The sequence below is a fragment of the Blennius ocellaris genome (genome assembly GCF_963422515.1).
Source record: "Blennius ocellaris genome assembly, chromosome: 2".
NCBI lineage: Eukaryota > Metazoa > Chordata > Actinopteri > Blenniiformes > Blenniidae > Blennius > Blennius ocellaris.
The window spans coordinates 9,944,255-9,971,252 of NC_137651.1; the positions used below are offsets into that span (position 1 = coordinate 9,944,255).

General features: G+C 42.4%; 3 protein-coding genes across 4 annotated transcripts; 1 reads left to right on the plus strand and 2 right to left on the minus strand.

The window, feature by feature from the left end:
• Positions 1-1,381: 1,381 nt before the first annotated feature.
• Positions 1,382-14,143, minus strand: ppp2r1bb (protein phosphatase 2, regulatory subunit A, beta b). The gene is made up of 15 exons (XM_080512396.1): positions 14,022-14,143; positions 13,295-13,385; positions 13,109-13,209; positions 12,339-12,571; positions 12,067-12,214; positions 11,798-11,953; positions 10,023-10,137; positions 9,858-9,928; positions 8,331-8,465; positions 7,148-7,321; positions 6,030-6,090; positions 3,817-3,971; positions 3,525-3,667; positions 3,343-3,434; positions 1,382-2,680 (listed from the first exon to the last, which is right to left on the minus strand). Exons 1-15 carry the CDS (start codon positions 14,097-14,099, stop codon positions 2,664-2,666), a joined length of 1,770 nt encoding a protein of 589 aa, XP_080368522.1. The 5' UTR covers positions 14,100-14,143; the 3' UTR covers positions 1,382-2,663.
• Positions 14,144-14,621: 478 nt separating this feature from the next.
• On the plus strand, positions 14,622-16,243 carry med29 (mediator complex subunit 29; the record flags this gene model as incomplete). The annotated part of the gene is made up of 4 exons (XM_080511692.1): positions 14,622-14,780; positions 14,912-14,970; positions 15,054-15,138; positions 15,708-16,243. 4 exons carry the CDS (start codon positions 14,622-14,624, stop codon positions 15,933-15,935), a joined length of 531 nt encoding a protein of 176 aa, XP_080367818.1. The 3' UTR covers positions 15,936-16,243.
• A 1,560-nt stretch (positions 16,244-17,803) lies between these two features.
• Positions 17,804-26,722, minus strand: mlf1 (myeloid leukemia factor 1). 2 transcript variants are annotated; one of them, XM_080504942.1, is made up of 8 exons: positions 26,555-26,721; positions 24,508-24,673; positions 20,710-20,754; positions 20,010-20,096; positions 19,779-19,907; positions 19,549-19,708; positions 18,991-19,109; positions 17,804-18,886 (listed from the first exon to the last, which is right to left on the minus strand). In XM_080504942.1, the coding sequence occupies exons 1-8, from the start codon at positions 26,587-26,589 to the stop codon at positions 18,797-18,799; spliced, it is 831 nt and encodes a 276-aa protein (XP_080361068.1). In that variant the 5' UTR covers positions 26,590-26,721; the 3' UTR covers positions 17,804-18,796. The 2 variants fall into 2 exon arrangements, with proteins under 2 accessions (XP_080361068.1, XP_080361069.1); XM_080504943.1 differs by lacking the exon at positions 20,710-20,754 and having other exon boundaries at positions 26,555-26,722.
• Between the last annotated feature and the right edge of the window lie 276 nt (positions 26,723-26,998).

Sequence of the window (26,998 nt, forward strand, 5' to 3'; positions counted from 1 at the left end):
GCGGCGCTCCTCCTCCTCCTTCTCCGCAGTAGTCAGGTTGGGGGCAGGTGTCAGCTGCAGATCCTCGCCCCGCTCTGCACGCTGCCCCGCGGCCTCAACAGCCCCCAGGACCGACGCTTTCATCTCCTCAGCAGCTGCCTGCCAGGTCAGAGCCGGCGAATAGCAGCGGTGAGATTAAGCCCACATTTTCTCCAGACAGTTACGGTTTAAAAAACAAAAACAAAACGGTTTGCCTTGAAGAGAGGCGACTCTCCCCGGCGTCGGGCTCTGAAAGCTGGCCAAAGTAGCTTTCTGTCATTCAACGATCCAAAAATTAGATCTTGTGATGTTCCTGTAGCTCGGTTTGTCCTCGAGGAAACAAACATTTAAGTAACTTCTCTATGACAACTTTTGATTTTCTTTACTGTGCATCACTTTGTACTCCATTTTTTAATTCGTTATCTTTTTTTCTTTTGTATTATGTGATTTCCTTAAAAAAATTACTTTGGTTTAATGTGCAGCCGTGACTGGAGGAGCTCCTGATGGAGGTCGAGAAGATGACATGAAGAGTGAAGCCCGTTGAGGCCCCGTTACTGATTAACAGTGGGAACCCAACATCCAGAGTCCCCGTTTCAAATCTGAACAAGCAGCAACAGTAACATCCTTCACGTTCAAGTCTCAACAAATGTGAATATCAGGGACAACTTTATTTTTTACATGTTGCAGGCAGCTGGTATGATTGATCACAATCATACAGATCTATTGAAATATAACATTTTCCCCATCACTTGCAGGCTAAAATAAACATGGAAAAAAAAAACCGTTTCCATTGTATTCAAAAAAACAATTCTCAAGAAATCGCTTGACTTTACCCATTTGTAATCTTAATTCAACCTGGCTAAGACACAACAGGACACACAAGAGAAACCACAGCCAAAGTCGTATTTTTGTCAAGTTTGAGTCAAAATTCTACTCCCTTATTGAGCAGCCCGTTAGTTTTGAATTTACCAAGATAAACATAAAATATAGCTCAAACATTGAAGTGGTGATGTTTGAGATTGTTCCAAAACCCAAGTTCTGGGGGAAAAAAAGATAAAAAAATTTAACAAGCGGAGAGTGGATTTTATAGTGGATGTGGAGAACTGTACCTAATCCCTGCTGGAGGTGTGAGGTCACACTGGTATGGAGTCAGCTTTACTCTGGAATCTACTGATCAAATTCTATTGTGAAACAATCCTTGATGTAAAACCAATTAGAGATACAATAAATCTCTAAATAAATACAAGTTCAGGTTTGATGTAGCAGTGGTTAAAAATGGTAAAATAATTTCTGCCGTCTCTGTGCACCAACGTGTCAATTAGGACGACGGGAAGCTTTGTTCTCCAAAGGAAGGCGACGGTGACTCCATTGTGTTACTTTATTCAGATCAAGACACAGTAGTACAGCATCCCAAATGTGAAGAGAATCCAAAATAAAAATAAAAGCACAGTCTTCATGGTACAGGACAATCAACAATCAAAGTTTATTCAAGAGAACAGACAGAGGGGAGGAAGAGACCAGCAGGAGTATTTCAGGGAAAAGACAAAAGTTTCTTTTATCAACAGAGATGATCCATTTACTCAACCCGCCCATCGCTGCCCGGCTCCCACCCTGTAATAAAACATTATGCAGCCTACGTACACAAGCTCCCCGTCTCTCTGAAAGCGTGCGACTGTTCTGTTGTGGAGATTTTACACCCAAATCACACTTCCCATCCCGTTAGCAGACAGTGTCCCTCCCACAGAAGAACGGAGCAGGACAGGTGAAAAAATTTGACCCAAAGCAGACCCAAAAAGAAAAACACCACCGTTTATCCCAGTCATTGGCACAGATTTAGAGCGATGCCGAGGACATATTGCAGAGAAAACACAGCTGACTGCCACTTCCCTGCCCTGCACAGAAACTAAAATCAAGATTTGGAGGAGGGAGAATTCTAAGCAACCCTTAACAACCGAGCCGATCCCCTTTATGCCGGGCCAAAGTGGTTCTGTGCGTCCATGCAGTCGCTGGAGGAGTTCATTTAATTACATGCAGTGGTGGACACCGTACTATTTCTTTCGGACGCTACGATCCTGTGAAGCATTGGGCGGACAACAGGTTAGGTCTGGAGGAGACACAAAAGGCGGACCTTTGAATCGCTCTTTTGGAGAGACACGGGTGTCTCTGAGAAAAGAGCGCCATCAAAAGGACCGATTCAGGACAAAGCTCGGCAAAACAAACGCCTTGTCGCACCATCTGCGGCAGGAAGTTTGCAGAGCGCGAGAGTGGTCCTGATGCTGAACGACAACCGTGGCCGAGACGTACGAGGGAGGAATGTGAGAGGAGGAGGGGGCTCTGGTTATCCATGCCTAGCGAGTACAGTAGCACATTAGTCAGCATGCACTACTTATTTTAGCTTTAGAGCACTTTGCCTTTGTGAAAAGCATCAATTTACAGCAAAGAGGAAGGTTTACACAGAAGCCTGTGCTTTGTCTGGACTGAAACGGTTAAAAAACAAAAAAAAGAGAGAAAAGGATGAGGATAAAACAAGTGTTAACAGCTTTCCCTACACATTAACCAGTTGTTCCTGAACATCAATAAATATCTTGTAAAACTGCTGGGAGTTCTTGTCTTGGGTGGGTCTCTGGTGTCGTGGTGGTGGCTGGTTATTGGAGGGGCAGAACTGAGGATCGGGGAGAGGAGGAAAAAAAAAAAAGAGCTTCAATAACATTGCTACAGTTTAATGAAGAAACCATTTGCATTCAAAATAGGGGGTGTCCCGATCCGATATTAATATCAGCCAAAAGACGAGTATAGGCTTTTATCGGACTGCCCACGTGATCACAACAACTCATGTCGGCTTTAAACACTTAACTGAGCACCTCGAGCTTCGCTACATTATTCCAAGCTGCCACTACTTTGCCAACAAAGCCATACCCCAGATGCATAAAGACGTTATTTAGCACAACTGTATTGCCGCACATGTGGAGAGAGAAAGCAAATGCCGTTTCCTTCACCGCCAACATCTGGAGCTCAGACCATCATTGGTCCATATGCTGATGGTTAAAATGCATGTTACCAATTGGTTCATAATAAATGAGTCAGTTCCTCTCATACCTAGTGTTGCTGACTATTGTTCTCCGTTTCAGTAACATCACTTGATCCAGCCTATGCCAACATTCCACACTACAAAATAAGAAATAAAAGTATGTATGATTCGTGCTGGTATCTTATAGGACTGGTATGGGAATCGGCCAAGACTCGAGGCTGCAATATCAGTATCGGAAGTGAAAAAGTTGCATCGGGACATCCTTGATTCCAAATGATAAAAGGAGTTATTCTCACCACTAATCGCCTCCTGGGCAAAGTACTTGACATCCATGTCTTGGTCTGTCGCCAGCTTCTCCAGCACTGGCTTCACTTCTGTTTGAAGAGCACTGAGAGGCAAACGGAGCAACAAAGGTTTAAAACGCCGTCGGTCCCCGGGCGAGAGACAACGTCTCCACGTGAGACGAGAGGCAACGTACTTGTTCTCGAGGACGGGACCGATCTTCTGAAGGGACTTGGCCACGTTGAAGCGCACGTTGGCCACTTGGTCGTTGGACATCTTGAGGACGACGGGGAGCATCTGCTTGGTGGTGATTTCCTGGCCGCACACCTCCGACAGAGCCTGAGACACAATGACGGCGTCACCAGCCAGATCGACACGAGGCGTTTACGGCCTTCAGTCACAGAATGTTTGGGACTTGAAATAGTACAAACATGCGTGATCAGACACTTCTGCCACTGGGGAAACAAACTCAGGAACTGCTGACTCACGTTGATGCAGAACAGCGTGGTCATCCTGTGGAGGTAGTTGGGGTCGTTGGCCATGCCCAGCACTTTGGGGACGATGGTGTTCTGAGCCCACTCGGCTCCAAACTTCTCCACCAGTTTCATGAGGTTACAGGTGGCCGCCTCACGAATGGCATACACTACAAAAACACACCAGAAACAAAGGATACATGATAAACAATGTGTTTAGATCAAGAAGCGCATGAAAAGAAACACTGGTGCACATCGGTTCAGTACATGAAACAGGAGACGATCCATCGCCTATTAAAACTTTCAAACATCTTAACATTTCACCTACAGTGATTGATGGTTGTCTGCATGAAATGGAAGGCACAAAACATCACGTAGAAAGTGCAGCAATTTGTTTTGAAGGCTCCTATAGTGATATTCCAGCAGCACCGTATAGTAGGAAAGAAAATGGTGACGTTGTCGGCACAGACATGCGAGTTGGAGCGTGTCAAGTTATGTTTCCGTCCGAGAACAAGGTGGTGACGACAGCCATACATTTTGAAATGATTTTTTTATGGTTTCAAGTAAACGTGCAACTCTGAATCCTGTGTTTAGATTTACAGCTCAAGAGTGTCGTTCGGTGATGCCAAACATTTGGCCCATCAGGGGGTCTAACTTGCACACAGGATGACTCTCCGAAGTGTAAACATACAAAAGAAAACATCAATACAAGGGAACTGATGTAATTTTTCCAGTATTATTCCAAGGGCTAAACTTCCGACTGCATCAAGACTCAGCAGCGACCTTCACAGTGACATTGGCGTCACATCCATATTGTCGATGAGTTTGTGATCTTTTCAGGAATCCTGCAGTCGAATGAGCAACAAGCTTCTACCGACCCAAGTCAAAACATTTGAAAACCATCAAGTGTGAAACCTTTCAGAAAGTACTTTACACAAAAACAGTTTATTTATAGATTCCTCTGCTTTCTTCAGGAGATCACTCCCATGAAACTCTCGCTCTGTAAAGTATAAGCACCAGAAACCACTGCATTTGAATGTTGTGCAAAATATTGAATGAAAGATACAAAGGGCTCTCTTTCTACCGGCGTGATTCCGTCGTTCTTTGTAGCCCTTATGTAAGGGTGGCCCAGCCCTCACCCCAACAACACCGGCACACACACAAAATCACACCAGCAGCATTCCTATGACGTAACCCAGCTGGCCCTTTGTCCTCGAGACCCAGCGTGTGTTTCTCTAATTGGAAAACTCGATGGCTGGGAGAACACTGCATGCTCTGCACTAAACCAAACAGAGGACAATAATCGGAGCTGGAATCACGCAGCAGAGTGTTTGCTTCTCCAGCTCAACCAGCATTTGGGTATAGACCTTCGTTAGAACAGTTTCAAACAGTTGAAGAGGGAGAAGATCCTGAGGTAATCTCCCACGCCGAGTGACTCGACCGGGATTCTTTAGCCCACGGACAACAGTGGAAATCCACAGCTTGAAGAGCAGACTTCTGTCTGCTTAACTTTTTAATACTTGGGTTTCCTCCAGAGAGCAACGGGGCAGCCCGACGGTTCACTGGTCACACGAATTCTGACACAACTTGTCGAAACCGCTGTACTGCTACAGGTGTAGTTCTCCTGATCTCAGCCGAGGTACAACACTGCAGAGTTTATGCGAGGTGCAAAACACAGCGGAGAGGTGCAGTCTGCCACGTTTCATCTCTTCCTCAGCGGGACGTTTTCTCACTCATCAGTCTCTTCCCTCTAACCCCAGGCTCTTTTCTGGTAATGACACGACATTGAAGTGAACGGCAGACCTGCGCGTCGACTTCACCACGCTCAGGTAGAGAGAGGAGTCACGAGGAGATAAAGGGAGCTCGTGCTAAAGGAGGTGCAAAATTTGGGAGTCTGGCACAGCAGCGAATAAAGGAGAGCTTGCTGCCTTAAGTAATGGAAATGAGGAAACGTAGCTCGAGTTGTACGCAAGAGCAATCAGACGAGGGTAATGCGAGATGATTGCCACAGACGCAAAAGAATCCTGAGGGTCACGAGCGGAGGTGCACCTTTATGTAAATTATGAAAGACTGTGGTGCAGTGAGAAGTAAACTTACAACTGGATTACCACAACATTATGTAAGCTTCTATCAAAACGAACAAAATTGGAAGTTTGTTGAATGACTTTTAGGTCTGAATTTCTTACCAGCTACAATGACTTTACAAAAAAATTTTTTTAATTTCTTACCATGGTCAATGAGCCAAGCCATGCAGAGAGTGTTGAGCTTCTCGTCGAAAAATTCCACTCCCTGAAGAAAGAAGCACACAGGACAGCTTGAAATTAATTGTCTGCAGTCCAATAATGAACTACCGTATTTTCCGCCCTATAAGGCGCACCTAAATACCTCAAATTTTCTTAAAGGCTGCCAGCGCGCCTTATAGCCCGGTGCGCCTTATATATGGACGATTGTTCTACCCCAGGCTGCTATTTGACAGCTGAACAACTAGAAGCTTTTGTTTTGACAACTCTAACTTCGCAACCGGATCTTCAGAGCGGACCACACTCCGCACAACACCTTAATCACTCATGGTTGCACACCAACGTTCTAACAAACCAAAATAAACTAGATGAAATAATTACTCCCTAAACTGGGGAACAAAAACACAGCATAAACACAATCAACACCAAGCCCAACAACAACCCACAATAACCTCCAACAACACAAAACATGAATTTGTCGCTGCAAGGCATGATGGGACATCATGCCTTGCAGCGACAAATTCAACCTGAGCTCCTCAGTGCAGCCGATAGAAACTCCCATAATTCATTGCAGCTGTTTGTGGTGTTTTAAATGCAATTATTGGGGGTTATATTTGGTTTGTGGTGTCGGTAATAATTGTGTTGTGTTGTGTTTTTGTTGCTTAGTTCATGTAGTTTAGTTTATTATTATTATTATTATTACCGGTAGTTGTAAGTTGTCAACCAGCAGTGAAGAAGGTTTTGTGTGTAGTGTCCTCCTGGCATAGGCTGCAGGTAGGACTATCAAAATAAAGTGTGTGCACCTCTCTGGGTGTTAGAAGCAATGGAAAATGTAACTTAATGGCTTTGAGCTACAAATGTTGCTGACCACTGGTCTGTTCCATGCGCCTTATAGGGCGGTGCGCCTTATATATGAATGAGGTTGTAAATTATGTCAATCAATGTAGGTGCGCCTTATAACCCGGTGCGCCTTATAGGGCAGAAAATACGGTAATCGTATTTATGGCTGTGTACTGATATTTGTTTTTCCACACTGAACTCATGAGGGCGACGTCTCAAACATACGTCCTGGGTTTCAGCCATCTTTCCTCGCCTCAGTCACTCACCAGCTGTCCTGCCAACAAGGGCATGTACTCGATGATGGCGAGTCGGACCCTCCACTTGGCGTCCTCCGCCAGCTCCACAATGGCCGGCAGCAGCGACTGCGAGAGCTGACGAATGCCGATCACCTCATTCACACAGTCTAGGTTGGAGATGATGTTGAGACGCACTTCCGGGCACTGTGACAGAAACAGTTACATATTTTAGAACTTTGAAAGCTTTACATTTAATGATTAGATAGATGGGGGTTTTTAATTTTTGGTAGACGTCCAAGACAATTAATATGTGGAAATAAATCGCTGCAGCTTTAATTGTGAAACACGTCAAGAAATTACAAGTGCTAACAAAACTTTATACAAAAATTACAGACTAAAAATCTTGATGCTTGTTAACCATACAGCAACAAAGAGTAGCAGCAAAATAACTTCCCAACAAATAGTAACAGGGCTCCTAAATGAACTGCTGAGTGAAATGATGCTTCTCCAGCTCTTCTGTTCAGATCAATGCACCCGGATTTCAGATTTGGAAGTCAAAGCCAGTAGTTTGGATCACAACCTAATCAAACGCATAGGGATTTGTAAACAGGAAAGCACTGAATGAATTTTCATCCACAGTATTAATATACAATCTGTGTCAAACCAGTGAAACAGTAAAATCTTAGCAGATGTACATTAACTTTGATCAACTAAACTCACTGTAACACCGCCCCAATGTTTCTCTTTGAAACATGTGCTCATTACTTATCAGTAATAAAACAACTAATGTGGAAATACTTGGCAACTGGAATCAAAACCTTAGTTAACCTACTTTAACCTGCACTCTTCTCAGTACACAGAGTACAACCAACAAGCGTCAATCAATAAAATATCTGGGTGAACCATGTCAAGCTTTCCTCCACAGACACCAAACGAATGCTCCTGGTTTCAAAGGTTTCAGTCTGGCTGCCAACTGCATGAATCATCCTGCTTCCTATCCAGGTGGCCGCCAGGTACATCTGCTGGCTGTGGCGAAGTAGCTTGGGCCCGACTCAGACAGGCTGATCGCAGTAAGCTAAGGAAGTTGGTCAAACTCCAGAGTCTCCACAACAAACTTTCATACTGTGATAAAAACAAGTAGTGCCAGGAGAATTTCCAAAGAGGGCCCACAATTTAAAAACACAAAACAAAAAAAACAAGGTATTTCCTATACCTCGTCCTTGAGCTGGGCCAGGAAGAGAGGCAGTAAATGCTCTATTGTGTTGTCTTTGCCGAGAATGGTGGACAGGCCCATGATGACCGAGGCCAGGGCCGACTTCACATGCTGGTTGGTGTCTGAAACAAGCTCCTGGAGAGACAACAGGGCACACAGGAGACACATCAGCACAAACACAAGGGCGGGACAGAATGTAGGTAAACACCAACACTACTATGACAATCTTCAAAACATGCTAAAGAGAGAAGAGAGGCTGTAATTGACAAGGGTGTAAATACAGAGTAAAATGAACATAATCCCAGGAGACCAGCAGTCATCCCACAACTGTAGGTGGAAAAAAACCATGATGCTGGCAGAAACAGATATGGGTGTAACATAACCAAGGGCTGGGGAAACTGCCTGCTGTCTTATGTGTGCTGAACTCAGACAAGCATTGAAACAGATACCATGAGGTCAAACCCCACCCCCCCTAAAAAAAAAAAAGAGCTGTGGATGTTTGGAGAGATAAGTTGTGCCAGTATTCAAACAATTCAATGCAACTTGTACAACTGGGTGATCATATTTCATGAGTTAGGGACTTTTCAGTCAGAGAGTCATGTGACTGAGTTATGACCTTGGTACAGTTTTTTTTGAAGGTGGCACCATCCTGCACGCTTCAGCACAAGTGATTGCAATGACAGGCTCGTCACTGGGCTTTGATTGGAGCCCGGTGATAATCTTGACATTCATGTGTGTTGAAACAGGTATAGAGCTGAAACATGGCTGGAGATCAATGCGATTATAGGTTTGTCAGATGGCATTCATTTCAACAATGTCCCTTCAAAATTGTTCTGCGACACTTAAAAAGAGTCAATAGAAGAAATGTCGCCAAGGAACTACATGGATTGATGCTGTCATGACTGAAAGAAACAAAATCAACTGGTAATAATAACGATGTGGGTTTTTTCTTTTGAGTCAGTATAGCCTGAAGTGAACTTGGTGGTTTACAAAAACAACACTGCCATCTGCTGTTTGAAATTTGAGCAACATTCAAATACACACAATGCCAATAATGTTGATGTTTATTCTAATCAAGAACAACAAAACAACATTTGATCACTTCTGAAAAATCACCTACTGCATGTTTTATATCTATAGGTTTGAGGAGTTTTACATAACTGATGAAAGAGAAGCTTGGAGAATAGAAATGTATTTGGGCGAGAAGTACATTTTGTGAAACACGGCAGCTGATAAAACATTAGTAGAGACAGGATTTATGTGCATTAAATTTCAAAGCGCACTTTACTGGTTTGATATAGATCTACAGCACTTCTTGTAAATCAGCACACTTTACTGCAATGGACATAATGAAACTTTTAGTGCTATTGAGAGCAGTGCATTGCTTATGTAGTTTCAGACTTCTTGCAGAATTGAAATGTCAGAAATTCAAATTGTTCAAAGATGAAAAGGCCAAATTGTCACCATGATATCGTAACAATGCATCTGCATTTGCGACAGCGTTGCAAAATAAATACATATTCTTACCTTGACGCAGGGCAGAATGTGAGTCATAATAATTTGCTCACGATTGTCCTCTGGGAGGTTCTCGCAGAATTCTAAAATCAAAATAGCATTTAAAAAAAGAGCGATGTAAACAGTCTGCAAAAATGTGAAACGGACGAGAGGAGAAGTGGAAGCAGGCTCGCTTACCTTTGACTTTGTTTGCTGCAGCAGCACGCACCTCAGCTTCACAGTCCTTCAGAAGGTTCTGGAAAGCTGGAACCAGATCGTTCTTGGTGATCTCCGGCCCCACGGCTTTCTGGAGCTACATTCACAGAGAAATCCATACGGGTCAAAAACCAGTTCAGTACAAAAAAAAAACACGACTGACAACTGAACCAAAGCTAATGTTAGAAACTCTAACCTACATTTGGTGTTTATACCAAGTTTGAAAAATTTAAAAATAAATAAACTGAAACAAAAATACTAGTTTATTTAGAGTGTTGCTGATGTTAATCATTAAACTGCTAACTCAATGAGAAAGACCTCCTCTGAATCACATTTCCACAGGTACACTTGTTCTTTTACTGTGACAAGACAGTTTTTACGGTGGTGTGTGCTAAAGTCCTGAGAAGACTCGGCAGTGTGGTAGTTCTGTGGAGAAATGCTGTCACTATCACATGGAAGAGGTCAGCACAAGAAAATACTGGCTGTAAATGTTGTAGGGACTGTATAATCTCAATCTGAAGTATATCAAGTTGTAATAGCAATGCGCTGTGAAAATATTATAAACTAAGTTAAGATGAGACATTTGATGCCATGTATCAGTGCCATTTGCTATGACAGCTCCACAAGGGTCTTTTTTAAACCAACAAAATCATTTCTTCTTGCATGCTAGAGTAGAATCTTTCTCACTGTAGCAAATACAAGTTCTGACATTTCAATTTTACCTTATTTACTTAGAATCTGTACATTCAAACCTAATGCAATGGTGTGTGCCATGCTGTTCTGTTTTGAGGCTGTGCAAGCAGGACTGACCGACATTGTCAATCAAAAGCTCCAATGAGAACACAAAATCTCGTTTAACAACATCACACGAGCCTCTAAATCACAGAGAGCTGCAAACAAGGCACAGTCAATTTATCAAGGCTTGTGTGGCTCTGCTGACATTTACAGTATTAGACATTCCTGAGCCTGACATTTACAGACAAAGCCATAAACTTCACTGTTTGTTCAAACAACGTGACTCTTAATGGTGGTAAATTACTATAATAGAACTATGCACGGCATTTTTATTTGGACTTCAGATATTCTACTGCAAAAGAACATTATATACAACTATTATTTGCATCAGACATTACGACCAAGAACTGTGCAGAACTAACCGTTTGTCAGACTGCAAACATCAGAGGTGTTGCAAGACATCAACCAGTGAATGTCTTAACATTTGGTTACAATTTGTAAATAGATTGTCTTTAGTTTCTCACACTTTCACTATCTGTGCAAACTATTGAATCAAATGACTCCAACAACCAACCTTCCATTCAGCAACGACATGAATTATAAGATCAGCCGTGCAGCTGAGAGGTCAGAAGCCACTTTTAGTCCCACGCCCTCTTTAAAACAGGTGGGGATCATCAGCTCAGTAAATTGTTTAAATGCATCTTATTGTGAAGCACTGTGTTCTTTAGCTATGAAACGTGCTATACAGATAACATTTAGTAAGCGGCACAAATTCCATACATCCATGTTACAAAAAAGCCAATCAAAACACAGGAGAACTCATTCAATAAACCTTTAAAGTCTCTGACTTTGCAATAGATTTTAACATTTCCGTACCAATGAGGTTTCAAACAATTTCAGCTTCAACTTGTATCAATAAAACAATATAAAGCCAGACATTAAGCCAAATAATGCGGGAATCAAAAGGTCTAAACTTTTGTTTTCAACTGGAGTGATTAAAAGGAGGCGAGCTGTCCGGTTACCTCTGAGAACTTGTCAGCCACCATGTAACGGACTCTCCAGGATTTATCTTCTGCAGCCTGGCGCAGTGTGGGCATTACCAGGGTCTCCAGGTCCTCCTGAGGCAGCAGGGTGGCGATACTGACACAAGCCTCCACTGCCAGCAGTCGCACTGAGTCCTGAGAAAACAAACAGGAGGATCTCCAGGTTTAACAGCCACAAGCACGCACACTCTGAAAGTACAATATAACACAGTGAGGGATTCGGTGAGGATAAAGGAAGTTACTTGTACCTGCTCATCAGATGCCAGAGCAGTGAAGAGGGAAATTATGTCACTTTTTACATAATCCAGCTCCAGGACTTTAGCAAACTCTCCGAGTTTAGATGCTGCCGCACGACGCACCATAGGGGTGTCATCTGAGCACAATGTACGGAAATGCCTAGCGACAAGCACAAACATAACTTGGTAAGAAGTCAAACAAATCACAGGGTGTCCAGGTTAAAGTCATCATTGTTAATATACACGTTTTCACAAAGAGATATGATCAATTTCAAAGCACTTACTGACGGATCTCTGCTTTGACGGTACTGGAAACACGAGGATAACACACACTGAAGAGGCCGCAAGCAGACGTGCGAGAAGTGAACCAGTCACCGCTGGCAAGTCGCTTCACCAGAGGCTCAAAGTGTACTTCCAGATCAACTGGAGAGTGCTCCTGAGAGATCTTCCGCAGGGACTCCACGGCTTTGTCTCGGACTACCGTCTCTTCTACCGTTGCCAAGCTCTCAAGTGGAGGCTGCAATACAGAAGGAATTACGTCAGGATACGTAAGCTATCAAACTGTACCGAGACTTACTGTGAAAAACAGAAAAATAATGCAGCAAAATTAATTATGAGCAATGTGAACTTTCATCTGGTTTTACACATAAACAACTTTTTTCTCTTGAGACAAACACTTGCAGTTGAGTGATCAGTTTATGTACATAAACTCTTAAAAAAAAAAAAAAAAGATATGCTGGTATCAATCCCCACAATTAATCTTCTTAAAAAAACAAAAACAAAGTTGAATGCTGGACAATTCATTCTGCACTCACTGGCATTTATCAAAAATGCACACAATAAATGTGTGGGGTCTCTTGTATGCCCCATGAGTAGTGCTGTCTTGCTACTTTGAAGTATTTTAGAAAGAAAACTAACATGGTTTATCTTACGCGTAACAAACTAAAGGCAACAAGAGAGACAAAATTGATGGATGCAATTTTAAATACTCAATAACATTGTAGTATTTACAATGTTCTGTTCACCACCCAGACCTTCAAATTCCTGAACTTACCAAGAGACAGTGGACGTACTCCGGCCCTCCCACCAACATGGTGAAATTCCCAAGCTGCTCAGCCAACGCCAAGAGCACCTCATCTTCATCATAGATAGTATCTACACAGAGAAGACGTAAAAGACTCATGAAGTAACTAGTTCTCTTGGTAATCCCATTTCTGCGGGATGAAAGTGGCATCATCACCTGTGAGGAAGGGAAGGAGCTCAGTGCGGGTCCGCTCTACACCGAGAGCCAGAGCGATGGTGGACAGCTTCTTGATGCTGTTAAGACGCAACTGCAGAAAACACACAGGATTTACTCACGTGGTCACAATGGAAGGTGATTACTCGAGTCGATTATTACATCAAACTACAACATGTTGACGTATGGAGAATTCACCCGAAATCCGGGACTGGTGAGGCACTGTCAACGGCGATGACACAAATCCTTTAAGTTAACCAGAATTCAAATGACCGCAAATCTGCGTGGCTGGATTTTTATTCATAAAAATAGGATTTGCGTTCAATTGTAAGCGGTTATGAATATAACGAGCGTTTTCTCTCTCTCTCTCTCTCACTGCGGCCTCGGAGGCTCAACTGTTGTGATTGCTAACATCAATGTAGCGCCATAAGCTAGCAGTTAACCCAACAACCTATTGTATCTGGCATCTCAGATTAATTTATAAGCCTGAAGATTTCCGTCTAATGCAGAACTAAAAATTCGATTACAAGTGTAGTTAACTATGCTGTACGTTGTTTAAAAGGGAGATGAGTGAGATAGGGTGCGCCCGGCAGAGGATTCATGGAGGCCTCGGCCGGGAGCGCTTAGCTTAGCGAGTTAGCTTGTTCGCAGCGAAGAAAACCCTTCGAAAAACTCAGGTTTTACCATGAAAGATCAATGACGATGAATATCAAGAGGAGTGTGTCACTACCTGAACGTCTTCATTTCGCAGTTCGTCAATAAGAACGGCGATAGGGTAGAGAGAATCGTCTCCATCAGCTCCTGCCATTTTGGATCTGCTGCAGTTTATCGAATGGCGCTGCTGTGCTGCACTACGGGGTTTCTGTCGGAGAGCCGCACGGCCCCTCCCCTCGGCACTGCTGCGTTCAGGGAACCTCCGACAAATGAATTACACGAAACAAGCCAGGCCTGGTGAGGAAAAAACAAAACAAATTTCCCATTAATATTTTTCTACAAATTGATAACTACAAAGTTTGGACAAATGACGTCAGCTCAATTTTAATTTTCTTTGTTACCAATCGTTTAATGACTACTTTACGAAAAGAAGGCAAACGGAAATACTTACAGTAATACATCGGTATACACTGCTGCATTGAATACTCAAAAGATTTGCGATGAATGTCAATACTCATTGTTTGTTATCGCCACAAAAAAAAAATATTGGCTGAGATAATTGAATAGTGACCAACATAAGAGCATTCTCGTTTCATTTCCGGTGCAAACGAAGAGCGGCTTTCATGTTGAAAATTAAACAACCGGATGTCCTGTCTTGTATCCCTCCCCTGTGAAGATGGCGTCCCAGCAGTCGCAGCCCGGAGGACCGATGTCTCAGCCCGGGCTACAACAACAAACCACCATACAGCAACAACAACAACTGGGTCAACAACAAGACTTCGATCCCGTTCACAAGTTTAAGATGCTCATCCCGCAGCTGAAGGAGAGTCTGCAGGTAAAAGCAGCCGCGTCGTGCCAGATGGAGCTCACTATCATCCCCCAGCCTCCAGACAAAGAAGAAAGTAGGATACAGTCACTGTCGCACCCAAACCAACAAATAATCTCAATTTGTGTTTCATTTTTCAGAACGTGATGAAGATTGCGTCCCTGAATTTGGCCCACAACACGAACATTGATAACGGCACGTGAGTACTGTGGAGTCGGGGGACTCTGTGCTGACAAACACGTGTGCTTTTATTTTTTAAAACGTGTGTTTCTTCCTGTTTAGCGAAAGCAGCGACACGTCTGTTCAGCGCTTTGACAAAAGTCTGGAGGAGTTTTATGCCCTTTGTGATCAACTGGAACTATGTCTGGTAAGACCTCGTTACAGTTCATCTGTATCCTCATGTGTTGTGAGACACTCAGTACCACAATCACTAAAGTCACTTTTAAAAGAAACTATTTATTCTTGTTATTTGCTGTACATCATTATATGTCCCCCCCCGAAAGACGATTCCTACCTTCACCAGTGTATTTTTGAATCTTCATGTCCTGTGTTTATACGTTTTTGATGCTTTTACTTATTAGTTAGCCTGTTTAAAAGCTGATGTACTGTATACAACTGGGTTGAAGGTCAACACTTTCCTTAAATTGTTCAAAGCAGAGTCCCAGAAATTCCACATATCATCATTTGATACACAGAATAGAGAGGCTCTGGGTTTTTACTTTTTCAGATGTCATATATATATATATATATATATATATATTTAATGATTAACATCACATTTACCAGTGTGTAAAATATTGAACTTATCTTTGGGTTTTGCTTATGAAAGTACTCCTCCTCCTCTTCCTGTTGGAATAAGATGAAGTCAAACCCTCAGTGTGAGTGTCAATATCCCTGATGCTGTACCGCCAATAAAACCATCTCTGGTCCCTGCAGCGACTGGCTTATGAGTGCCTCTCTCAGAGCATCGACAGCGCCAAGCATTCACCCAACCTGGTCCCGACGGCCACCAAGCCAGACACGGTACAGACGGAGTCCATGTCGTACGCCCAGTACCTCTGCATGATCAAGTCCCAGATCTCCTGCGCCAAAGACATCCACAACGCTCTGCTGGAGTGCTCCAAGAAGATCGCAGGGAAGGGCCAGCCTCAGGGGATCATGTAGAGACGGACTGATTGTTTCAGCTCTTTCTGCAACTGCTGATTTCTATTAAAGATGGTCGATTTCCTGTTTGGAATGCTCCCGTCTTCAAATCTTTCCTCCCCCTCCACATCGGCTGGTATGTTTCATATAACGAGACCCTGTATATTTCGTTGAGACTATTTTTGTTAAATTATTTCAGATGAACTCGTTGTAAATATTGCTGATAAAAAAAAAAGTCATTGCTTAAGGTTGACCAGCAGGTGGTGGCAGAGTTTCAGTTGAAGTATTTTGTAGTCTGTTTGTACTGATTATTAAAGCTTTTTCACTCATTCTGTTTTCTTATTCATTGTGCACAAAAAGCAGCCTGTTAGTAGCACACTCATGCCTAGAAATCGTAACAGCAAGAAGTCAATAAATTTAATCTGGTATTAAAGATTATAACTTGATTTATGTACAGTTCAGTGCAAAAGGGACTATTAATAAGAGTCAATGTTAAAATGCAGATAAAGCATTCCTGTAAATCTTGTAGACAGAATGAGATGGAGATCCGTGGCTGTAATCCAGCTCAGATTCCTCCGTCTCTTCATATAATCCAGACATACCGGATAAAATCAGGGCTCTCGGGACCATACCATTACTGCCAGGACTTCTAATTTGTCTTCCTACCTCGAGATGGCACCAAATGACATTAACTATATTAAAGTGACTCTATTTTGAGTTCCAAAAAGAGGAAACTTGGCAATGCATGAAGATACCTAAATGATACTCAAAGTTTAGTCAAAGATGATACCTTTCCATAACCAAAGTGACAAAATTAGAAATACTCCGTCAGAGGCTAGTCACTTTCTATTACGCCTAAAATAACCTCTCTTTGGTGATCTGTTTTTTTATTTAAAAAAATAAATCTCTGTTGAGGTATATTGTTAGAAACAATGCCTCTTCTGTAAACAAAATCAAAATACAAAAGTGTCTCATCTGGGTAAAACAGGACATTTGGTTGTTTTTGTCTCTGATTATTGTGTTTTCCAGAATGGATTTGGACACAATGAAGTGTTTTCAATTTTTTGTTGCTTCAGGGAATATTAGCATTCGTTTAAGGCAAGGCTGAATCATCAGAGGGCAAATCACTGCTCAGGGAGACACAATGACTCACAAAATCAACACTTACGGAACAAACGTGTTCAGATGGTAAATTGGAGTCAGAGAACCCAGAGGGAAGCCAAGCAGACACAGGGAGAACTTGTAGCTTCTGTAGACTACATATAGCATATAGAAGAAGCAATAATGCCAACAAAAAGAGGAATAATTACTCAATTTGTTTTCAAAACGGTGAATGCATGCAGACATTCACTCTGACCTAACTCTTTATTTGTTTTCTTACATTTTGCATCGCCAGGTTGAATGGCTTAACATTTTCTTCTTTTTTTCAAAACAATTACTACAATCTATTCAATTCTAATTGCTTTGACCTGCAGAAGTAATCTATATTACTACTTTTGATGGTGTTTCATCAGAAGTGTATCCAGCATCTTAATTTGTAATGTGTCACAGTTACAAAGATACAAGACACTTTGACTCCTGATGATTGTATTTCTCCCCATCATTGTTTTTCCTTGTTTCCCGTCCTGCCGCGTCGAGGCTAAGAAGCTGTTGCCGGGTGCGGCGCAGGCCTGCAGCTGTGGAACATCTCAGACTCATCTGAGCCACTGACAAGTGCTCAGATCCCAAAATACCTCTACCGGTCAGTACCAGGCACACACAGTTTATCACAACGCAGGCTGGTACTCAGACTCCCTGCAGAGAAGTTTCCCATCAGGTATTCAGCATTTCTCAACCGAGTCGATCACCTCGTCGGTTTTTGATAGTTGGGACAAATAAAAATCTCTTAGTACATAAATCTTTACTTTTTTTTTTATTTTGGACAGCCTGTTTTGACACAGACTTAATTCACTGTGAAAGCTTGTGGAAAATATACAAGAGATAAAATACAAATTCTCAAGAGTGGTTCCACACGTCGTCGACACAAGTCCGTCCAGTGCAGAGTTCATCCAAACAAAAACAAGAGAAAACAAAGCAACAATAGAAAAACAAAATGCGAAAGGTAGTAGTGCTTTCTTTTTACAAAGATTACAGCAGATAAAATACATTGTCTAGAAAACCAGAGTTACAGACACAAGATACTATCCGAGTGCATCAGTGGAACTCACACGAGTCGATAACTCACTACATTCTGTTTATCGCTGGAAAAATAACATTTTAATGAAGACCAAAACATATAGAAACTGCTTGTAGGTTGAAAGAACATAGAATAACTTAATTCTGAGATTCAACATTATTACAGCCACAAATTATTTTTTTTCCTGTTGAAGTGAGAGAACAGAAGGTTTTGCAGAGTTAACAGTCAATGTGTTATTTTTTCTTGGGTGGTTTTCACTCCATCAAATGTCAGAACCGTACCAGACATATTCGCCTGGTTTCAAGTCTGAACATCCTGTTGCAATGTGATGTGAAAACACAGAATTTGATTTGTAAAGAAACCAGAAGAAGGGTGGTAATGTTTCATCTTTTAACACCTTATTTCATTTAATTATTTATTTATTCATCGATTGATTGATGTATTCATTTTCAAGAAACTGATTTATGAAGATGTTTTGTTGTTCATGTACTTTGCAGAAGACACTCGGAACGTTTCAGCGCACTTCCATTCAAACAGGAGAGTACTTCAGAATGCAGATGGGTCACAATATGTAAAGCCACTGATAAAACTGAAGTAATTCAAAGCAGAGGTCATCGGCGTCCTCTGTGTGTGATTGTAGGCGGGTTGTGGGGAAAGCACCAGGGCGTCACGTATACGGTTTAAAAGACTTTAATGAGCACGCCCATCACAGAGGATTTTCCTGCTTTGGCGTGTCTGAGCCATTCATCCTTCTCCCTTCAGCACTGTTGTTCTTTTCTTGTTCTGTGTAAGTAAGCTAAACAACAACAGAAGTAAAATGGTTAACATTTGGTGTCTGAGTCACACTATGAGAACAGTCTCCGTCCTGTCCAAAGCTCCGCATGCGGTCTGCATACTGACCTGAGGGGCTGCTCTGCGAGCGGCGCGGGGTCGAGGTTCCTTCAGGCGGGACATGGGGCTAGATGACTGAAACTTAGACACCTCCTGCTGCCACTCGTCGTCAAAGGACTGTGCTTCAGCTGAGGATGAGGAATCACAATCATGTCAGATAGACTGAAGGTCTCAGAAGACGGAAATAAGTTAGAAAAGTGACCGGAAACGGTGCATTCACATGATTGAGCCATGTCTGTTTACACAGCTAAATAGTACAAGTCAGATTAAAAATAAAACAAACATCTAATAAAATAATTAACTTTGGTGTTGTAATCATAGGTCAATATCATCTTTTAACTGTTTAGAAATACAAAATATAGCATGTGTCTTGAAGTGGAAAACATTTAAATATGTCAAATATAATTCAGAATGAGTTTGTGTCAAAAGTTGCAGAATATTTTTTGGTGCTCATTTTGTTCCTTTAAACAGAGTTACTAATATACACTCATGAGCAAGGATAGTTATGACTTTCCCTGCCGGTTCATTGCAATCCAAACACTCGAGATATGAAAAGCCCATATGTACACTCATCCATATTCTGGAAGTCCTGGTTGAACTCCTTCTCCCCTGTTTTTTTGTTGAGTTTTTTCTCAACGACATGTCCCCGGTCCTGGATGTGGTGACTGATTCTCATTTTCTCCAGACCACTCTCAGAGTCTTTAACCGCGTGCCGGGTTTCCTTTATCTGGAAGACAAAGACATTACTAGATACATGGAAAAGTTTTTGATGTTGAAATGAACGGGGGGAAACTCACCCCTCCAGGAGCACGGCGTGTCGTTGAGGTCGCCTGGAAGAGCTTGGGAGACTCATTTCCAACTTTGGAGTACGTTGTGACCGATGAGGACATGAACGAGTGTGAGTTTGAATCTGTAGCTCCCTTTTCCTGAACAACAAAAAATAAAAAGGAGAGAAATCACACTATGAGATATGTGCAACGCAGCAATTGGCACGAGAGCAGAAAAATCATTTGCCGAGTTGGACTCACAAGGTTTCTGTGCATTTCGTCCAGTCTCACGTTTCTCATGTTGGACATTATGCTGTCAAACATCCCAAAAGGATTCCTCATCGCGTCCTGTGTGAACACAAAAGGAGAATAAATGGAAAGGCTAAAAGACTTCAAAGGCTGGACTCGTGTGCCACCTGGTCTCTTGGTGTTATCAGTCCATAAACACCTTCGCCATGTGTACACACACACACACACACACACACACACACACACACACACACACACACACACACACGGGGGACTGTGGGATAAATGTGTCAACACGCGAGCCGTCTGGAACACTGTACTGTGGTTATTCACATTTTATCACTTCACTGCATGCGACCCGCTGACATTCATCTCAAAAGTAGGTACCAAGTCCCCAGCATGAGTCGGGCGTTTATCAAGGGGCATATTCACATTTGTTATTTTTATCTCAATGACCTTGTTGTTAATGATAAATCTCATGTGTACACACAGACTTGACGATGTGATTTGACAGAAACAATGTCAAAAATTTCAATCGCATTAAGCCAACCAAGAAAAATAAATCATTGTGCATATCGGCTGACTTGCAGGTAAAAAATCTAGGAGCAATCCATCCAGTAGTATTAAGAGGCTTTTGTGCATTTAAGCATGCACTAAGCCCAGCATGCGTTTGAATGGGAGAGGAAGGTAAACAGTGGAGCGCTCTACTGACCGAACTGTCGCCACTGCCAAAGGGAAACAGTGACCGGCTCATATCCTGTGAATGAAAATGAAAAGATCAGATTCACCTGAACACTTGTGTGTTATTGCACCTGATCTTTTAAAGTGTTGCACCAACTATTATCACGAGAGAACAGCCAGAAGACATTATGACTCACAGTAAGTCCATCATTTAGCCTGAAATCAGTTTCATCATAACTCACTATGGAATATGCACCCACAAGTCCGGGGTTATCTTTGCATGTTTGTTGCAGAAGCTGCCAGTAAGCTGTGAAGTTGTGCTACACCAGTAACTAAGCCTCTGACGCAGCGTTCTCCTCCTCATGGCCTGAATCCCATCCACCTCCTGCAAATGTGAGCGCCAAGAAGCGAGGAGCCGACGGGCAGTGAGCCTTCAGTCAGACTCCCGTGTTCCCAGCGCCAACAAACAGCACAGGTGTTTGTGACCCCCGCGGTCGTGGATAAGCATCTCAATGGCCGTCACTATGTGTGTGAGCGCGTGTTCTGGGGGGTGTGATGTGCCGGGGCATTGTGCGTAATCAGTGTGGTGTTGAATGACTTGTGTTCCACGTGTAATTGGGTCGCATTGCCAGAGATTAGTGTGGGTTTAACGGTGAAACTGAGCTTCGTTCTGGGAAGGCAACAGTGGCTCGGCAGGACCAGTCAGGACGGAGATCTAACGGGGGGGTGGGGTTGAAGAGTCCAAGGCTGCTCTCTCAGCTCTTTTCAAAAGGTCAAGCCGATGTAAAATGCTCCTGACCTGTATCTGTGAAGCCTTGCGGCCAATTTTATCCCACAGTGGCATCTATGAACTAATAAATGCCAGTTACATATCTGCCTGCATTATATTTAGACGAAGGGTGAGCAGAGGAGAGACTGAGGGCACAAAATAGAGAACACGGGCAGGACCAATGGTCTACACACTACACATTATTTTGGGCTGTCTAGACTCTGCTAAACTGACATTATCACTCTTGTCTCATCTCAGACAGAACATGACTGTGTGTAGCAGTGCCTGGCGGCAATGAAATAAAAGTGCTGTTTATATTTTCCCTCTTGGTCACCCACTTAAACAATACCTTACCAAGTGCAACTGGGCAAATGTTGTCTATGTCAGCATCCAGGAATCCATCAAATGGGTAATTTCTTTGCAGAGCTGAATATGAATACATGGGAGTTTTTTTGTAACACATGTTTGGATATTGTTGATGATGCAAATGTAATGAAAACATGGCGTATCACCAGCTGGTGAATGTGTGATCTAATACTTAAAAGGCCAAGAGAAAGGGGAGGACGTCGGACGTGGGAGATGTGAGTGTTGCCATGGTGATGTAGGTGACACTATAAGAAAATCCCAGTTTCCTTTTCTTGGGGAGGTTTTGGTTTGCATGTTTCCCCCTGTGCTCATGCGTCTTTTGTTTAACTCCTCCGTGACGGGACTGGAGACCTGTCCGGAGCATACGCCACCTTCACCCGTGACCACCTGGGAATGAACTCCTCCTGCAATGTGATTTAAACAATATGGACGTACATGAGAGACAGTACCGTGTCTGTATAGTTTGGTTACTTCCTGCTTATAGCCGTAGGACCGCAGAGCAGACCACAGAATCAAAGAAAGTGCATGTAACTCGGGAAGATACTTGAGCACCATCGAACGGCACTTTTGTAAACAAGCGCTCAGATGAATGACTGCTTTGAAAAGTGATATGAACTCGGTTGTGGATATTGGCAAGAGATGGAGAAATGTGAGTACTCATTGCAGCCTTGGAAGGTAATACCGGGATTATTTCTCCACTGGGAATCTAATGCTTAGTAAGACAATACATGGACAAGTACAAGCCCAACAGCATTATCAGGCATTTGTGTGTGTGTGTGTGTGTGTGTGTGTGTGTGTGTGTGTGTGTGTGTGTGTGTGTGTGTGTGTGTGTGTGTGTGTGTGTGTGTGTGTGTAATTTTCATGCTGCGATTGTGTGTAACTTTGGCTCTGACCATGGTTCCGTGCTGTATGTGTGCATTTTACAAGGTCTTTCATGTTCACATTTGTGCCTGTGATATCGGAGAGCAGTTTGAGAGCGAGCTGTCTGTCATCTGGCTGCTAATGCACATCCGCTGCCAAGGCACGTTCCATGAAACAGATGGACGAAAAGAGAGCAACGGGGAGAAAACACAGTGTCCATGACATCTAAACAAGCCCGTACAGAACAGCACAGCTCCAGACCTGTGACCTGAGGGCGGCTCTTCTCCTCATCTTCAGATCAATTAGTCAACGTGAGAGCAGAGAGCAGGGTTTTGTGATGAAACTATATTGATTAAGCCTAAATCCACAATATCTTTCTGCAGAGTTGGTACTTTGTTTTTCATGATTAATAATGAATCAGGTTATGCACATGAAGAAAACCATGATCTTCTTCTTCTAACGTCTCCTTTGCAACTGTGCAGCAAGAGCACTAGACTCAGTCTTTATTTAACGTTTCACAATATCATGTTGCTCCTTGAAATCGCCTTTGCAATAAGACTCAAATTTAGTACTCTGACATGTACAGGTTGTGGTACCATAATGGGAACATATTCAGCCTCATTGTCATTTAATGAACCAGACAAACTTTCACCGTGGTATTTTTTTGTGTGATCAATTATTTTCACAAGTACACGACAACCTGTCAACAAGTGATTTATAAGTTAAATAACACTTCAAAGCTATCCAAAACCAGAAGACCCGTCGTCATATTAGATGAACTAATTTGTTTGGAGGGGTATTTTGCAGTGTTGCACCAATTCACTCTCTGTCACTGAGTCAATCAGTCATCGCAGCCCTTCCTCCGCTGGCATGAGCTCCTTCATGGCATCATGTTAATAACGAGGAAGTCGCCCGCTGGCAAATGAGGCCACAATGAAAGTCGTTACCAAGGACAAATATACATGCTATCGTGAGGTGGCGGGATTAAAGCGGGTGACAGGGACTAAGATTGACTTAGGAGGGATAACTGAACTGTAGCAGGAGATCTGGGAAAAGGTTCGGCGATGGGTGGGTACAGCTGCCCGTCTTCCTCCTGCTTATCTGCATTTGAATACAAGTAGTAAGCGTGTATCTACAAATCACACCTTTCATGAACACTGGAGCGAGCATACATCTGCATGGAGGCCAACATCTTGTGACAAAGCAGCAAAGTGCTGCTTTCCAGGGAGAGAAATGCATGCTGGCATCATCAAAACTTGGAACTTCCCATTTGGAACATGTTAGCCTCAAAAAGCTAATCGGATGTTTCAGTAAACGACAGCTTAACGTGATGTCGCTCCAAACTGAATTTTGGTCCGGTAACTTTTCAAGTTTACGGTTAATCCACATGACGACTCAGCAGTTCATTGGAACACATCAAAGTAGACACATATCTGCACTCTTATTAGTGTGTGTGAACAGTAGTGTGTCAGTGGAACAATGCACTATAAATAGGGCTCCTCAGGGCTAGATATAACTTTCTAAAGAGGCCAACAGGGTTGCCCTTCCACAAAATCAGAAACCCACATGGGCCCCATACCTAGGCGAGTAGCGTTCCAGTGGACAGCTTCCACTGTAACCTCAGTAAACTTAGCACTTCTTCCAAACACTAATCTGCTATCTCACAGGGCCCAACGGTGCGAGTGACGCTTCATCCGCTGTCCCATATAGACCCAAGTCCTTATGTAGGTCGTGCGCATCCACGTAAAAACCATAATGTCCAGTTGTGTGGCCTAAGAAGTTGAACATAGGACCACTCAAAATTGGAGTTGTCTTTTGCATGCATGTTCTTACCCTGTGATCATTCGACAGTACGTGGGAAGAATGAGGATGTTCTACCAGGTCGCGGCCACCATGGTGCCTCCCGTCTGTTAAACTGGGCATGATGGGCCCGCCGAAGGGCTCCGAGAAGCTGCGCATCATCTGCCGCATGTTTTCCCTGTGAGCACGAAACGGATCCCTGTAGAAAAGGAAAAGGAAGTCAGGAGTAAAACATCTATAAATTCACAGGGGATGATAGTGAAAACTGGACATCTCCAGAGATACAAATGAAAATGTTAGAATTAGAGACAGACTAGGTGTATCTTTGAGAATGACCTCTTTTCCCTACTTCAGCTTTGACCGTATTAAAGATGAATTCCTAAATCAAGACAACAGCCTGACAATGAGGGGCAGTCCAAAAATAGTTTCAACCATCTTCACTACTCATCTTAAGAGTAGGGTCAAGTGTGGCCACACTGACTTAGCACGCATTCGCCCAGGCAATAAATCAAAGCTATTGCAGCGCAGTGTCTGCCTCTCCTGCTGATCGCGTCTTCTTGATTCCAAACAATGTTAGAATTATGATTTCATTTCTTTCCCTACAATACAAAGACTGTAAAGGGATTAAAACAAAAAAATACACATAGATACATAAATATGCGCTAACGTATAAAGCCTGAATGTAAGAACGAAACAACAAACAAGATAGTAAGTAATACTTGATATTAAGCATAAGAATGAAGAAAAATTTGCTTCATTTATATTTGATATAGAATTTTCTGCAGAGGTGGAATTTCATGCCCCGAGCCCCAAATTTGATTTGGGTGATGTCAATCAATACGTCCAAGTTGCTTCCCTTCATTGTATTACAACCTTTAAGCTACATGATCAGTACCATTGTTTGAATGAGTCTTCTTATACAAGTAAACAATAACTCAACAAACAAAGGCAACATGAGCAGCAACATCAAAAGCTATAACAAAAAAAAAAAAAACCCACTAACTGAATAATTAAAGGTTTGATAAAAAAATAAAATAAAGTTCACATATTTAAGAAAGACATCAACGCCAGGCTTCATGTTTATCACTTTCACATGTTGAACTCTTGGTACCCTCTGTGCCCCTCCAGACCTGGGGTGTCATACTCATCGTAGTTCAGGGGCCACATGCAGCCCAGCTTTACCTCCACTGGAACAGACCAGGGAAATAGTGCGATAACATTTAAATTTAGTCTCTCAAGTTTTTCTTTGTTGTGGTGCAGAGTATATGTGATGAAAATGTCTATATTTTCACAAAAAAACTAAACAATTATGACCAAAAATGACTACAATCTCAACATAAAGTGAAATTTGATGAAACATTCAACCTGCAAAAATACAGTGAAATCTTAGTGTTACTTTGTGTCTGTTACATTTAAGAAATCAGTTTAAAAAAAAACAAAAAACAATGTTTTCTGAGAATCTTTTACATTGCTTGGGCGTTTGGCCGTCGGATTGGAGCCTCTTGCGGCCATTTTGGCAAACGGGCCATGTTTGACACCCCTGTTCTGGATGGATTTTAAGGAAATCAACTTTAAACCAATGTGCCTCCTCATGTCATCTGTTGCTAGGCAACAAGGCAAATAAAGACGCTTTACACAACTGTAAAAACTAGAGTAAAGCGGTCACACAACAGAGTAATAACTGACAAGCTGGTCATTATAATAGAGTATAATTCTCACAGCTGACAGCCACAGTTAATAAATTAAAACCTCGCCATTAAACGACCCATCTTCAAATCAATGATAATTACAAACTACATCTATTACCTTCTGTGGCAACCGAACTTGTGTGTTGACGGCGGGCTATTATTACATTAATAACGTCACTTTACTGCGTTTTATTATTAGCATGTAGCCCACACAGTTGTTTGTTTGTATTGTCAATACACAGAGTATTGACTGAGATATATCTTTAAAAAATAAATAAATATAAATCAGTCGCTTCTTTATTGAGTGAATCGGACATTAAATGGGCAATTAAGCCAAAACAAACAAAAAAAAAAACAGGCACTGACAGTTTGATAAAAGTTTTCACACTCACGAGAAGAAAGGATCCTCGTCGAAATCTCTGTGCATTCTGTTGAACGTTTCCACGGTTTTCCCGACGCGTTCTCAGGAAGAAGAGGGATGAAATGGTCAAGAGTTCTCCTGCCGCCTGCAGACTGGTGGAAACGAGCCCCCACTTGTGGAAACAGTCAAGCCAGCCGCCGCTCTGTTCAGCGGTGCGCCCTTACACCATGCATTACCGTCAGAGTGCGCTCAAGAGGATTTCAAAATAAAAGACATTCCAGTGAATGAGATCTCGAAGTTGGTTCGTAAAACACAAATTAAATAATACTACTGCTAATGACAACAGGCACCAACAAAGCTAATAAATGAGTGCATTATTAATAATTAAATAACCACGAGGAATGGAATAATGACGTAATGCCTGCAGAAGTAAAAAAAAAAACAAGAAACCCCAACAACCTTAGTTTCAGTCAGT